Source organism: Ciconia boyciana, chromosome 36 (assembly GCF_034638445.1).
Source record: "Ciconia boyciana chromosome 36, ASM3463844v1, whole genome shotgun sequence".
NCBI lineage: Eukaryota > Metazoa > Chordata > Aves > Ciconiiformes > Ciconiidae > Ciconia > Ciconia boyciana.
In genome coordinates this window covers 679,245-694,659 of record NC_132969.1, presented here as the reverse complement: position 1 = coordinate 694,659, position 15,415 = coordinate 679,245, and the positions used below count along the sequence as shown (strand labels likewise).

General features: G+C 66.9%; 2 protein-coding genes across 2 annotated transcripts; both read left to right on the top strand.

The window, feature by feature from the left end:
- Positions 1-2,648: 2,648 nt before the first annotated feature.
- On the top strand, positions 2,649-6,652 carry PRF1 (perforin 1). Its single transcript, XM_072849103.1, has 2 exons — positions 2,649-3,204; positions 4,835-6,652. Exons 1-2 carry the CDS (start codon positions 2,650-2,652, stop codon positions 6,650-6,652), a joined length of 2,373 nt encoding a protein of 790 aa, XP_072705204.1. The 5' UTR covers position 2,649.
- Positions 6,653-10,928: 4,276 nt separating this feature from the next.
- On the top strand, positions 10,929-15,415 carry LOC140645675 (uncharacterized). Its single transcript, XM_072849128.1, has 2 exons — positions 10,929-12,101; positions 14,160-15,415. Exons 1-2 carry the CDS (start codon positions 11,635-11,637, stop codon positions 15,256-15,258), a joined length of 1,566 nt encoding a protein of 521 aa, XP_072705229.1. The 5' UTR covers positions 10,929-11,634; the 3' UTR covers positions 15,259-15,415.

The following is a 15,415-nucleotide window of genomic DNA, read 5'->3' as shown; positions in this document are numbered from 1 at the left end:
GTCACTTCCCCTCTCGGGGAGGGGGAGGGGCGCACACCACCCCCACCCCCTCCCCCCATCGTGGACCCGATCCTGAGCGACCCCCCCCCGGCCGCCTGGCGGGGTTGGGGCCCCAATACAGCACTTTTCACCCCAAAACCGGCCCCGGCCCCGCCTCTCTGCGCCCCTCCCCCACCCCGCGCTCCCGGGGACCCCGAAACCCCCCATCCCCCACCCCACCCCCATATCCGGTGTCGGGGGGGGGGGGGGGACCCGCGCGTGGGGGGTGTGAAGCCGCGGGGTGGGGGGTGTGGGGGGGGGGAGGATGTGACGGGGCCCCACCCCCACCCCACGGGTGTCGCTGCCGCCGGTGAGTGCGCGGGGACGCGGGCGGCCACCGCCCGGGACCCCCTGTCCCCCGTGTCCCCCTGTCCGTGTGTCCTCCCCCGTGTCCCCCTGTCCCCGCGTGTCGCCCCCCCGCGTCCGTGTTCTCGTCACCGTCCCCATCCCCGCGTCCCCACCACCCTGTCCCCACCACCGCGTCCCCATCGCCGCGTCCTCGTCACCGTCCCGCGTCCCCACCACCGCGTCCCCACCACCGCGTCCCCATGGCCATCCCCGTCCTCACCCCACGTCCCCACCACCGTCCCCGCGTCCCCATCGCCACATCCTCATCGCCACCCCCGTGTCCCTGTCACCGTCCCCGTGTCCCCACCACCACGTCCCCACCCCATGTCCCCATCCCCAATGTCCCCATCACCGTCCCCACCTCCCCACCACCGTGTCCTCACCCCCGCGTCCCCACCCCCGTGTCCCCATCCCCGTGTCCCCATCGCCATCCTCACGTCCCCATCGCCACGTCCTCACCATCCCAACGTCCTCACCACCGTGTCCCCATCCCCCTGTCCCCATCGCCATCCTCACGTCCCCATCGCCACGTCCTCACCATCCCAACGTCCTCACCACCGTGTCCCCATCCCCATGTCCCCATCCCCGTGTCCCCATGGCCATCCCCGTCCTCACCCCACGTCCCCACCACCGTCCCCGCGTCCCCATCGCCCTCATCACCACCCCCGTGTCCCCATGACCGTTGCCATCCCCGTGTCCTCACCCCCACGTCCCCATCCCGTGTCCCCAATTGCCATCCCCACGTGCCCATCACCGCGTCCTCATCGCCATCCCCACGTCCCCACCACCGTGTCCCCATCCTTGTGTCCCCATCGCCATCCCCGTGTCCCCATCCCCACGTCCCCATCACCACGACCCCATCCTCATGTCCTCACCCGTGTCCCCATCGCCGTGTCCCCATCGCCATCCCCGTGTCCTCACCCCCACGTCCCCACCGCTGTCCCCACATCCCCATCACCGCATCCTCATCGCCACCCCCATGTCCCCATCCCCGTGTCCCCACCTCCATGTCCCCATCGCCATCCCCATGTCCCCATCCCCACGTCCTCACCATCCCCACGTCCCCACCACCGTGTCCCCACCCCATGTCCCCACCCCAGTGTCCCCATCGCCATCTCCATGTTCTCATCCCCACGTCCCCATCCTCACGTCCCCACCCTGTGTCCCCATCGCCGTGTCCCCATCGCCATCCCCAGGTCTTCATCCCCACGTCCTCACCCCCACATCCCCACCCCAGTGTCCCCATCGCCATCTCCATGTCCCCATCCCCACGTCCTCACCATCCCCACGTCCCCACTCCCACGTCCCCACCCCAGTGTCCCCATCGCCATCCCCACGTCCCCATCCCCACATCCCCACCCCCACGTCCCCACCCTGTGTCCCCACCCGTGTCCCCATCGCCACCCCCACGTCCCCACCCCCATGTCCCCACCCCAGTGTCCCCATCGCCATCCCCACGTCCCCATCCCCACGTCCCCACCCCCACGTCCCCACCCCAGTGTCCCCATCGCCATCTCCATGTCCTCATCCCCACGTCCCCACCACCGTCCCCACGTCCCCACCCCGTGTCCCCACCCCAGTGTCCCCATCGCCATGTCCATGTCCCCATCCCCACGTCCTCACCATCCCCACGTCCCCACCACCATCCCCCCGTCCCCACCCCGTGTCCCCATCGCCGTCCCCAGGTCCCCACCCCCACGTCCCCACCCCAGTGTCCCCATCGCCATCTCCATGTCCTCATCCCCACGTCCCCACCACCGTCCCCACGTCCCCACCCCCACCTCCCCACCCCAGTGTCCCCATCGCCATCCCCACGTCCCCACCCCCCGTCCCCACCCCGTGTCCCCATCGCCATCCCCACGTCCTCATCCCCACGTCCCCACCACCGTCCCCACGTCCCCACCCCGTGTCCCCACCCGTGTCCCCATCGCCATCCCCACGTCCCCACCCCCACGTCCCCACCCCCACGTCCCCACCCCGTGTCCCCATCGCTGTCCCCACGTCCCCACCCCACATCCCCACCCCGTGTCCCCACCCCAGTGTCCCCATCGCCATCTCCATGTCCTCATCCCCACGTCCCCACCACCGTCCCCACGTCCCCACCCCGTGTCCCCACCCGTGTCCCCATCGCCACCCCCACGTCCCCACCCCCACGTCCCCACCCCGTGTCCCCATCGCCGTCCCCCCGTCCCCATCCCCGTCTCCCCGCGGTGTCCCCGTGTCCCCACGCCCCCCACCCCACCTCCCCCTCTCCCCCAGGCCATGGCCGTCCCCCGGCGTCCCCTCTCCGGCCTCTGGCTCCTGTCCCTCCTGTCCCTCCAGCGCTGGTCCCCGGGGACCCCCCAGTGCCACCGCGCCCGGGGGGACGCCTGCGCCGCCCCGCTGGCCCCCGGCACCCAGATGCTGGGCTGGGGGCTGGACGTCACCACCCTCAGCCCCGCCGGTGGCCAGGTCCTGCTGGTCGGGGAGGTCCCCACCGGCCCGGCGGGCCACTGCCTGCTCTGCCCGGACCCCCTGGCCGGGGGGCGACCGCGGCGGCTGCCGGCCGGCGTGGCGGGGTGGCGGGCGGGGCGGCAGTGCCGGCAGGGCGCGCGGGTGGCGGCGGGCGGCCGGGCGGTGGGGACGGTGGTGGCCGGGACGGAGAAGGTGGCCCAGGGGTGGCAGGTGGGTCTGGGGGCGGTGGCCCCACCGGGGGTGCAGGCGACCTTGACCGTAGCCGGGTCCCACTCGCGGGTGGCCGAGTTCGGGCTGCAGCGGCAGCGGGAGGACCGCTACGCCTTCGCCAGCCTGGAGATGCACTGCGTCCACTACTGGTGGGTCTTCTCCTGCCTCCTCCACCTCCTCCCTCTTCTCCAGCCCTCCAGCTCCTCCATCTTCTCCATCTCGTCCGTCCCTCCAGCTCCTCCACCTTCCCCAACTCTTCCACCTCTTCCATCTTCTCCATCTCTTACAGCTCCTCCATCTTCTCCATCTTCTCCATCTCGTCCATCTTCTCCATCTTCTCCAGCTCCTCCATCTTCTCCATCTCGTCCGTCCCTCCATCTTCTCCATCTTCTCCAGCTCCTCCATCTTCTCCATCTCATCCATCCCTCCAGCTCCTCCACCTTCCCCAACTCTTCCACCTCTTCCATCTTCTCCATCTCTTACAGCTCCTCCATCTTCTCCATCTTCTCCATCTCGTCCATCCCTCCATCTTCTCCAGCTCCTCCATCTTCTCCATCTCGTCCGTCCCTCCAGCTCCTCCACCTTCTCCAACTCTTCCACCTCTTCCATCTTCTCCGTCTCTTACAGCTCCTCCATCTTCTCCATCTCGTCCGTCCCTCCATCTTCTCCATCTTCTCCAGCTCCTCCATCTTCTCCATCTCGTCCGTCCCTCCAGCTCCTCCACCTTCTCCAACTCTTCCACCTCTTCCATCTTATCCACCTCCTCCATCTCCTCCATCTTCTCCAGCTCCTCCATCTTCTCCATCTCATCCATCCCTCCAGCTCCTCCACCTTCTCCAACTCTTCCACCTCTTCCATCTTCTCCATCTCTTCCACCTCCTCCATCTTCTCCATCTTCTCCAGCTCCTCTGTCCTCCATCATCTTCTCCATGGCGTCCTCCATCTCCTCCATGGCCTCTTCCGTCTCCTCCATCCCTCCTTCCATCCCTTCTCCACGTCCTCCATCTCCTCCATCATCTCCTCCATGGCCTCCTCCGCCTTCTCCATCTCCTCCATCTCCTCCTCCTCCTCCTCCTCCTCCTCCACGGCCTCCTACGTCTCTGTGCCTTCTGTCCCTCCTCCATCTCATCTCCCCCATCATCTCCTCCTCCATGGCCTCCTCCATGCCTCCATCATCTCATCTCCTCCATCTCCTCTGTCCCCCCTCCCTCCTTCCCTCCTCCCCCTTGGCCCCACGTCCTTCTGTCCGTCCGTCCGTCAATCCACCCCCCAGCCCCCCCGACATCCCCATAGGACCCTATAGACCCCTCTATCGCACCCATCGACCCCCAGACACCCCATAGACCCCTCCAACGCCCCCAGAGCACCCCATAGACCCCCCACCCCATAGAACCCCCGACACCCCATAGACCCCTCCAGCACCCCCATAGCACCCTGTAGACCCCCCAGTCACCCCATAGACCCATCCAACCCCCCATAGTACCCCGTAGGTCCCCCAACCCCCCCATAGCATCCTGCAGACCCCCAACCACCCCATAGACCCCCAGCCACCCCATAGACCCCCCCAGCCCCCCATAGCACCCTGTAGATCCCCCAACCACCCCGTAGACCCCCCGGTCACCCCATAGATCCCCCAGCCCCCCATAGCACCCTGCAGATACCCCATAGACCCCCCCAGTCCCCCATAGACCCATCCACCCCCCCATAGCACCTTGTAGGCCCCCCAGCCACCCCACGTGCCCCCACTCCGCCACGTCTCACCCCCCACCCTTCCCCTCCACAGGACCTGGGTCTCCCCCATGCCCGCCCGTCCCCCCACTTCCTCCGCGCCGTGCGGGCCCTGCCCCCCCACTTCACCCCTGACACGGCGGCCGACTACGGGGAGCTGCTGGCCGCCTACGGCACCCACTACATCTGGGCGGCCCAACTGGGCGGGCGCCTGCGGGCCGTCACCGCCATCCGCTCCTGCCGGGCCACCATGTCGGGCGCCAGCGCCCAGGAAGTGGCCGATTGCTTAGGCGTGGAGGTGGCGGCCGGCGGAGGCATCGGGCGAGCCAGCGCCATGGCCTCCGCGTGCCGCCGGGCCCAGGCGAGCAACGAAGCCAACGCCACCTTCAACGAGGTCTACAGCGAGCGGCTGGTGGAGGTGGAAGGAGGCGAGCAACATGGCGACCTACTCTACGGCAGGCCTGAGGCCTACACAAGATGGCTGCAAGGCCTCCCCAACGTCCCGGGGCTGGTGGCGTCCAGCGTCCGGCCCCTCCACACCCTCCTGCCCCGGCGTGAGCCCCGGCGGGCGGCGCTACGGGCGGCCGTCAGCCATTACATCTCCTGGCGGGCCTTGCGGGTCAACTGCAGCCGGGCTTGCGCCGGCGGCCATCTTGTCGGGCCCTGTCAATGCGGCTGCCCCGCCAACGCCGCCATCACCACCGACTGCTGCTCGCGGCATCGGGGGATGGCGCGGTTGATGGTGGTGGTGGGGCGTGGGCAGGGCTGGAAGGGGGACTACTTTTCGAAGACCGACGCCTACGTCCGGGTGATTTTTGGGAGGCAAAAGGTGCAGACGGCCACGGTGTGGAACAACAACAAGCCACACTGGGGGGCCCGGTTGGATTTGGGGATGGTGGCGTTGCCCCCCAGCGCCCAGCTGAGGCTGGAGGTGTGGGACGAGGACCACAAGTGGGACGACGACTTACTGGGGGTCTGCGAGCAGCCGGTGGAAGCCGGGGGGAACCGGGCGGTCGTCTGCTTCCCCGGGGGCGGGCGCCTGGAGTTCAGCTACCAGGCGACCTGCGGACCCTCCCTGGGGGGGCCCCTCTGCCACGACTACGTGCCACAGCCCCCCGAGGGGGACGGGTGGCTCTACCGCTTCTCCCAGTGGCCACCCAGGCCCGGAGATGGACCCGTGGACTGGCCCAGCCAAGATGAGGAGGAGGAGGAGGAGGATGGCCCTGAGAACCCCGACCTTGCAGCCTTCTGGGGGTCCCTGGAGGCCCCCAGGGCCAATGGCTCCTCTGCTGAACCCCAAGAGACGGAGACGGGTTTTGGGGAGGCCTTCGGAGACCACCTGGATCCGCTGGATGAGCCCACAGATGCCTTTGGGGACCTCCCGGAGCCTTTGTTTGGCTTTGGGGAGGGTCCTTCGGAGGTGGATCCACCGCCCGGCTCTGGGGAGGCTCCTCCAGACCCATGGGGTCCATCCCCCCCTTCGAGGAGGCTCCTCCAGACCCATAGGGTCCATCCCCCGCTTCGAGGAGGCTCCTCCAGACCCATAGGGTCCATCCCCCCTTCGAGGAGGCTCCTCCAGACCCATAGGGTCCATCCCCCGCTTCGAGGAGGCTCCTCCAGACCCATAGGGTCCATCCCCCCCTTCGAGGAGGCTCCTCCAGACCCATGGGGTCCATCCCCCCCTTCGAGGAGGCTCCTCCAGACCCATAGGGTCCATCCCCCGCTTCGAGGAGGCTCCTCCAGACCCATAGGGTCCATCCCCCCTTCGAGGAGGCTCCTCCAGACCCATAGGGTCCATCCCCACCTTCGAGGAGGCTCCTCCAGACCCATAGGGTCCATCCCCCCCTTCGAGGAGGCTCCTCCAGACCCATAGGGTCCATCCCCCCCTTCGAGGAGGCTCCTCCAGACCCATAGGGTCCATCCCCCCCTTCGAGGAGGCTCCTCCAGACCCCCCCCGATCCAGCGCCCGTCCCCGAATGCCCCCGGACCCCCAGCTCCGGTGCCGCGAGGCCCCGGGGGAGCCTCGGCTCGGGGCGGGGCACAGCATTAAAGGCTTTCGGCTGCACCCCCGGCTCCGTGAGGTCTCGTGGGGGGGGCACTGGGAGCTACTGGAGGGGAACTGGGAGGCAGGGGGAGGGGGGGGGGGGGCGGTGGGAGGGTTCTTCAGGGCCACAGAGCTCAGATGGACCCCCCGGCACCCCATAGATGCCCCAGACGCCACATAGACCCCTCCAGCACCCCCCCGGCACCCCATAGACCACCAGGAACCCCATAGACACCTCAGGAACCCCATAGACTCGCCAGAAACCCCATAGATCCCCATAGCACCCCATAGACCTCCCCAGGAACCCCATAGACCCCTCCAGCACCCCATAGACACCTCAGGAACCCCATAGATCCCCCATAGATCCCCATAGCACCCCATAGACCTCCCCAGGAACCCCATAGACCCCTCCAGCACCCCATAGACACCTCAGGAACCCCATAGATCCCCATAGATCCCCATAGCACCCCATAGACCTCCCCAGGAACCCCATAGACCCCTCCAGCACCCCATAGACACCTCAGGAACCCCATAGATCCCCCATAGATCCCCGTAGCACCCCATAGACCTCCCCAGGAACCCCATAGACCCCTCCAGCACCCCATAGACACCTCAGGAACCCCATAGATCCCCCATAGATCCCCGTAGCACCCCATAGACCTCCCCAGGAACCCCATAGACCCCTCCAGCACCCCATAGACACCTCAGGAACCCCATAGATCCCCCATAGATCCCCGTAGCACCCCATAGACCTCCCCAGGAACCCCATAGACCCCTCCAGCACCCCATAGACACCTCAGGAACCCCATAGATCCCCCATAGATCCCCGTAGCACCCCATAGACCTCCCCAGGAACCCCATAGACCCCTCCAGCACCCCATAGACACCTCAGGAACCCCATAGATCCCCCATAGATCCCTTTAGCACCCCATAGACCTCCCCAGGAACCCCATAGACCCCTCCAGCACCCCATAGACACCTCAGAAACCCCATAGATCCCCCATAGATCCCCATAGCACCCCATAGACCTCCCCAGGAACCCCATAGACCCCTCCAGCACCCCATAGACACCTCAGGAACCCCATAGACTCCCCAGAAACCCCATAGCCTCCCCATGGATCCCCTTAGCACCCCATAGACCTCCCCAGGAACCCCATAGATGCCCCAGACACCCCATAGACCCCTCCAGCACCCCAGAGACACCTCAGGAACCCCATAGATCCCCCATAGATCCCTTTAGCACCCCATAGACCTCCCCAGGAACCCCATAGACCCCTCCAGCACCCCATAGACACCTCAGGAACCCCATAGATCCCCCATAGATCCCCGTAGCACCCCATAGACCTCCCCAGGAACCCCATAGACCCCTCCAGCACCCCATAGACACCTCAGGAACCCCATAGATCCCCCATAGATCCCTCGTAGCACCCCATAGACCTCCCCAGGAACCCCATAGACCCCTCCAGCACCCCATAGACACCTCAGGAACCCCATAGATCCCCCATAGATCCCCGTAGCACCCCATAGACCTCCCCAGGAACCCCATAGACCCTCCAGCACCCCATAGACACCTCAGGAACCCCATAGATCCCCCATAGATCCCCGTAGCACCCCATAGACCTCCCCAGGAACCCCATAGACCCCTCCAGCACCCCATAGACACCTCAGGAACCCCATAGATCCCCCATAGATCCCCGTAGCACCCCATAGACCTCCCCAGGAACCCCATAGACCCCTCCAGCACCCCATAGACACCTCAGAAACCCCATAGATCCCCCATAGATCCCCGTAGCACCCCATAGACCTCCCCAGACACCCCATAGACCCCTCCAGCACCCCAGAGACACCTCAGGAACCCCATAGACTCCCCAGAAACCCCATAGCCTCCCCCATGGATCCCCTTAGCACCCCATAGACCTCCCCAGGAACCCCATAGATGCCCCAGACACCCCATAGACCCTCCAGCACCCCAGAGACACCTCAGGAACCCCATAGATCCCCCATAGATCCCTTTAGCACCCCATAGACCTCCCCAGGAACCCCATAGACCCCTCCAGCACCCCATAGACACCTCAGGAACCCCATAGATCCCCATAGATCCCTTTAGCACCCCATAGACCTCCCCAGGAACCCCATAGACCCTCCAGCACCCCATAGACACCTCAGGAACCCCATAGATTCCCCCATAAATCCCTTTAGCACCCCATAGACCCCCAGAGAACCCCACAGATCCATCCCACGCCCCCATAGCACCCCATAGACTCCCCACGTCACCCCATAGACCCCCAACACCCTCATAGCACCCCATAGAGCCCCCAGACACCCCAGAGCCCCCATAGACCCCCCCCAACACCCTCCCATAGCCTTCCCCCCCCCGCCCCGCACCCCACCGGACCCCTGGGGGTCCCGGGCGTGACTTTGGGCCCACGGCGCACCCACGGGCCCCAGCATCGGGGAGGGGGAGCCCCCGCGTCCGGGCCCCACGCATCGGGGACGGGGGGAGGCAGGTTCTGCCCGGGTGACGTGGAGGGCGGAAGCAAGCTGTCATGGGGCACCGGCGTTGGGCCCCATAGCGACCCACGGCCCCCGCTGACACAGGTGAGCCCTATTGCCCCCCCCCACTGCCCCCTTGCAGCCCTGTGGGCCCCAGAGCAGCCCCATAGGGCTCCTCCAGGCTCTTACAAGCCCCATAGCAGCCCCTTAGGGGCCCCATAGGGGCTCTGTAGGAACCCCATAGCCCCTCCCAGCTCCCTAGGTCTCCCCCAGCCCCACCGAACCCCATAGCATCCCCTTAGGGGCCCCATAGGGGTCCCCGAGCCCCATAGCAGCCCTTTAGAGGCCCCCTAGAGCTCTCCCACCCCATAGAGCCCCATAGCATCCCTTTAGGGGCCCCATAGGGGTCCCTGAGCCCCATAGCAGCCCTTTAGAGGCCCCCTAGAGCTCTCCCACCCCATAGAGCCCCATAGGAGCCCCTTAGGGGCCTCACAGGGCTCCCCCAGCCCCATAGCAGCCCCTTAGGACCCCCTAGATCTCTCCCAGCCCCACAGAGCCCCATAGCAGCCCCTTAGGGACCCTCTAGGGCTCCCCCAGCCCCACAGAGCCCCTCAAGGCACCCCCTAGAGCTCCCCCAGCCCCACAGCCCCCATAGCCATGTCCCCACTGTGGGCGCTGGCGCTGCTGTGGGTCGCGGGGGCCGTGGGGCACCCCACGGCGCAGCCCCGGGACTGGGTCCCCCCTGCGGGCGCTGCCTGTGGGCCATGGTGGGGCTGGGGGCTCTGGGGGGGGCCATGGGGGGGGCGGGGGGGCTGCTGTGCGTGCGCCTGCTGCGGGGGGGCCCCCCGCCCCCCCCCGAGCTGTGGGGCGCCCCTCCCCCGCCATGGGGTGACGAGGAGCCCCCCACCCCCCTCCTGGCCTGGGCACCCCCCCCGGGACCCCCCCAGCCCCACGTCACTCTGCAGGACATCGGGGACTTCTTCCAGCGCGGAGGGGGGTAGGGGGGGGCCCCGAAACCGGCTCCATGGGGCGCCCCCAAACCGGCCCCTCCAACGCCGTGGGGCTCCCCGAAACCGCCAATGGGGAGCCGTGGGGGGCCCTGAAACCACCAATGAGGAGCCATGGGGGCCCCGAAACCGCCAATGAGGAGCCGTGGGGGGCCCCGAAACTGCCAATGAGGAGCCGTGGGGGGCCCTGAAACCACCAATGAGGAGCCATGGGGGGCCCCGAAACTGCCAATGGGGAGCCGTGGGGTCCCTGAAACCGCCAATGGGGAGCCGTGGGGGGCCCCGAAACCGCCAATGAGGAGCCGTGGGGTCCCTGAAACCGCCAATGGGGAGCCGTGGGGGGCCCTGAAACCGCCAATGAGGAGCCGTGAGGGGCCCTGAAACCGCCAATGAGGAGCCGTGGGGGGCCCCAAAACCACCAATTGGGAGCCATAGGGGCCCCGAAACCGCCAATGAGGAGCCGTGGGGGGCCCTGAAACCGCCAATGAGGAGCCGTGGGGTCCCTGAAACCGCCAATGAGGAGCCATGGGGGGCCCTGAAACCGCCAATGAGGAGCCGTGGGGGGCCCCGAAACTGCCAATGAGGAGCCATGGGGGGCCCCGAAACTGCCAATGGGGAGCCGGGGGGGGGCCCGAAACCGCCAATGAGGAGCCGTGAGGGGCCCTGAAACCGCCAATGAGGAGCCGTGGGGGGCCCTGAAACCGCCAATGAGGAGCCGTGGGGTCCCTGAAACCGCCAATGAGGAGCCGTGGGGGGCCCTGAAACCGCCAATGAGGAGCCGTGGGGTCCCTGAAACCGCCAATGAGGAGCCATGGGGGGCCCCGAAACTGCCAATGGGGAGCCGGGGGGGGGCCCGAAACCGCCAATGAGGAGCCGTGGGGGGCCCCGAAACCACCAATTGGGAGCCGGGGGGGGCCCTTAAACCACCAATGGGGACTGTGCCTTGAACCCACCACTCAGGAGCCGTGGGAGCACCCCAAAACTGTGATGTCAGAGCGTGGGGTACCCCAAAAATCACCAATCAGGAGCCTCGGTACTCCTGAAACCCCCAATGAGGAGCCGTGGGGGTCACCTGAAGCAGCCAATCAGGACGTCTGGGGTGCCCTGAAGTGACCAGTCAGGACTGAGTCCCGAAACCGCCAATCGGGAGCCATGGGGGCACCTTGAAACTACCAATCAGGAGCCCTGGGACCCCTTGAAACCACCAATCAGGACCGTGGCCTAAACCAGGACCTATGGGGGTCCCCGAAACCACCAGCATCTCCCCAGATCTATGGGGCAGCCTGAAACCGCCAGCATCTCCCTAGATCTATGGGGCACTCTGAAACTGCCAACATCTCCCAGGATCTATGGGGTGCCCTGAAACTGCCAGTGACTCCTCAGATCTATGGGGCTCCCCGAAACTACCGGCGTCACCCAGGATCTATGGGGTGCCCTGAAACCGCCAGAGTCTCCCAGGATCTATGGGGCACCCTGAAACTGCCAGTGTCTCCCCAGATCTATGGGGCTCCCCGAAACTACCGGCGTCACCCAGGATCTATGGGGTGCCCTGAAACCGCCAGAGTCTCCCAGGATCTATGGGGCACACTGGATCCAACACGGTCTCCCCAGATCTATGGGTCCCCCCCAAACTGCCATCGTCTCCCAGGACCTATGGGGCGCCCCAAAAGCCGTGGGGGCCCCGCCCTGGCTCCCCGCCCTGGCTTCCTGCCCGTGCTCCCCGCTTCCTGCCTGCGCCGCGCTCGCGCCATCCCCCGCCAACGGCCGCAGCCCCACAGGTACCGGCGGGGGTCCCAGGGAGCTGGGGGGGGGGGCACGAGGCGGGGTGTGGGGCACCCAAGGGCGCTATGGGGAGTTCGGGGTCGTGGAGCACCCAAGGGTGCCACAGGGGACCCAAGGGTGCCATGGGGAGTTTGGAGTCCCGTGGGTGTCATGGGGCACCCCAGGGTGCTGTGGGGAGTTGGGGGTCCCAAGGGGTTGTGGGGCACCCAGGGACTTGGGGGACTCAAGGGTGTCATGGGGCACCCAAGGGTGCTGTGGGGACTTGGGGGTCCCAAGAGAGACACGGGGGTCCCAAGGGGTTGTGGAGCACCCAAGGGTGCTGTGGGGACCTGGGGGATCCCAAGGGGGTTGTGGGGCACCCAGCGACTTGGGGGACCCAAGGGTGTCACGGGGCACCCAAGGGGGCTGTGGGGACGTGGGGGTCCCAAGAGAGACATGGGGGTCCCAAGGGGGTTGTGGAGCACCCATGGGAGCTGTGGGGAGTTAGGGGGTCCCAAGAGGGTTGTGGGGCACCCAGAGACATGGGGGACCCAAGGGTGCTGTGGGGACTTGGGGGGTCCAAGGGGGTTGTGGGGCACCCAGCGACTTGGGGGACCCAAGGGTGTCACGGGGCACCCAAGGGTGCTGTGGGGACTTGGGGGTCCCAAGGGGGTTGTGGGGACTTGGGGGGGCCCAACAGGGACGTGTGGGTCCCAAAAGGGTTGTGGAGCACCCATGGGAGCTGTGGGGAGTTAGGGGGTCCCAAGAGGGTTGTGGGGCACCCAGAGACATGGGGGTCCCAAGGGTGCTGTGGGGACTTGGGGGGTCCCAAGGGGTTGTGGAGCACCCAAGGGTGCTGTGGGGACTTGGGGGTGTCCCAAGAGGAATGTGGGGGTCCCAAAGGGTTGTGGAGCACCCATGGGAGCTGTGGGGAGTTAGGGGTCCCAAAAGAGACATGGGGGTCCCAAGAGGGTTGTGGAGCACCCAAGGGGCTGTGGGGACTTGGGGTCCCAAGGGGTTGTGGGGCACCCAGGGACTTGGGGGACCCAAGGGTGTCATGGGGCACCCAAGGGTGCTGTGGGGACTTGGGGTGTCCCAAGAGGAATGTGGGGGTCCCAAAGGGTTGTGGAGCACCCATGGGAGCTGTGGGGAGTTAGGGGTCCCAAGAGAGACATGGGGGTCCCAAGAGGGTTGTGGAGCACCCAAGGGTGCTGTGGGGACTTGGGGGTCCCAAGGGGTTGTGGGGCACCCAGAGACTTGGGGACCCAAGGGTGTCACTGGGCACCCAAGGGTGCTGTGGGGACGCGGGGTCCCAAGAGACACATGGGGGTCCCAAGAGGGTTGTGGGGCACCCAAGGGGGCTGTGGGGACTTGGGGGTCCCAAGGGGCTGTGGGGCACCCAAGGGTGCTGTGGGGACCTGCGGGATCCCAAGAGGGTTGTGGGGCACCCAGCGACTTGGGGACTCAAGGGTGTCACGGGGCACCCAAGGGTGCTGTGGGGACTTGGGGGTCCCAAGAGGGACATGGGGGTCCCAAGGGGGTTGTGGAGCACCCAAGGGGCTGTGGGGACCTGGGGATCCCAAGGGGTTGTGGGGCACCCAGCGACTTGGGGGACCCAAGGGTGTCATGGGGCACCCAAGGGTGCTGTGGGGACTTGGGGGTCCCAAGAGAGACATGGGGGTCCCAAGGGGGTTGTGGAGCACCCAAGGGTGCTGTGGGGACTTGGGGGTCCCAAGGGGGCTGTGGGGACTTGGGGGTCCCAAGGGGGTTGTGGAGCACCCAAGGGGGCTGTGGGGACCTGGGGGATCCCAAGAGGGTTGTGGGGCACCCAGCGACTTGGGGGACCCAAGGGTGTCACTGGGCACCCAAGGGTGCTGTGGGGACGTGGGGGTCCCAAGAGACACATGGGGGTCCCAAGGGGGTTGTGGGGCACCCAAGGGTGCTGTGGGGACTTGGGGGTCCCAAGAGGGACATGGGGGTCCCAAGGGTGCTGTTGGGCACCCAAGGGTGCTGGGGGGGTCTCATGGGCGCAGTGGGGTGTGTGGGGACCCCAGCGTGGTGACGCCCTCCTGTAGTCCCACAGGTCCCATGCCGCAGCCCAGGGCCATGGGGGGCTACCCCCCAGCTTGTCTGGCCATAGCCCTCTACGCCTTCCTGGCCACCTACGCCGCCCCTCTGGACTCCACCATCGAGGCCACCCTGTGGGCCACCACGGGCTCTGACCCGTCCACGGTAGCCACCACGTCCCCGCTGGCCACCATGGACCACCAGACAACCCCAACGGCCACCACTGGCTCCAAAACATCCCCGTTGCCCACCACGGGCCACCAACCAGCTCCAGTGATCACCACCAGCCCTGAACCGGCCGTGATGACCGCCAGTGCCCCTTCACTGGCCCTGATGGCCCCCACCAGCCCCAATAACTCCCTGGAGGCCACCACCGGCCACCACCAAGTCTCAGTGGCCACCACGGGCCACCAACTGGTCTTGGAGACCACCAATGGCCAGCAACCAGCCCCGAAAACCACCGTCACCCTCCAGTCAACTTTGGAGACCACCACTGGCCACCACTTGACCTTGAAGGCCACCGTGGCCCATCAAACAACTTCAAGGACCTCCATTGGCTATCTACTGACCTCAGAGACCACCATGGGCCACCGACCAGCCTTGAAGACCTCCACAGGCCGCCAGCCAGCCTGGAAGACCCCCACCGGCCACCGCCCGGCCTCAACGGCCATCACCAGCCACCAACCAGCCCCGAAGACCACCACAGCCCCCCACTCAGTGGTCCCCCAGACGCTGGGTCCGCCGGCCCCCCACGAGAGCTCGAGGAAGTGGCTGCTGGCGGTGGTGGCCACGGTGGCCGTGTTGGTGGCCCTGGGGCTGGTGGTGGCAGTGTGGCTCCGCTGCCGGCGGCACCGCTCGGGCTCCACGTCCTTCGGGCCGTGGGCCGGCCCGGCTCAGCTCCCCGAGGACGACGGCTGCGGGGGGGCGGGGCCGGTGACCCAACCCTTGGTGGACACTGTGGCCACGGGGCAAGGGGGAGCCACGCTCAGCACCTTCCAAGCCACCTCCGACTCGGTGGCCATGGAGGAGCTGCCGGACCCCCGGGGGGACCCCCCAGTTAATGGGGACCCCGGCGTCCAGGGCACGTCCCCCCCCTCCCCGAAATAACCGCCGCGGCTTCCTGTTGACGGTGCGGCAGGAAGAGGACCGAGGTACCCGGGCCCCCCCGAAGGGTGGGGCTCTGCATTGTTTCCGTCGGCAACCTGTGAAATTTCCTATTTTTAACTTTTTCTTTTTTCTTTTTTTTTTGATAAAAAAATAGTAA

What these genes read in the sequence shown, in the direction of transcription:
- LOC140645675 (XM_072849128.1), top strand. Translation starts at nt 11,635, where the DNA reads ATGGGGCACTCTGAAACTGCCAACATCTCCCAGGATCTATGGGGTGCC. An exon ending in CAACGGCCGCAGCCCCACAG is followed by an intron (nt 12,102 to 14,159) that starts GTACCGGCGGGG and finishes GCCCTCCTGTAG; the next exon opens with TCCCACAGGTCCCATGCCGC.
- PRF1 (XM_072849103.1), top strand. Translation starts at nt 2,650, where the DNA reads ATGGCCGTCCCCCGGCGTCCCCTCTCCGGCCTCTGGCTCCTGTCCCTC. An exon ending in ACTGCGTCCACTACTGGTGG is followed by an intron (nt 3,205 to 4,834) that starts GTCTTCTCCTGC and finishes TCCCCTCCACAG; the next exon opens with GACCTGGGTCTCCCCCATGC.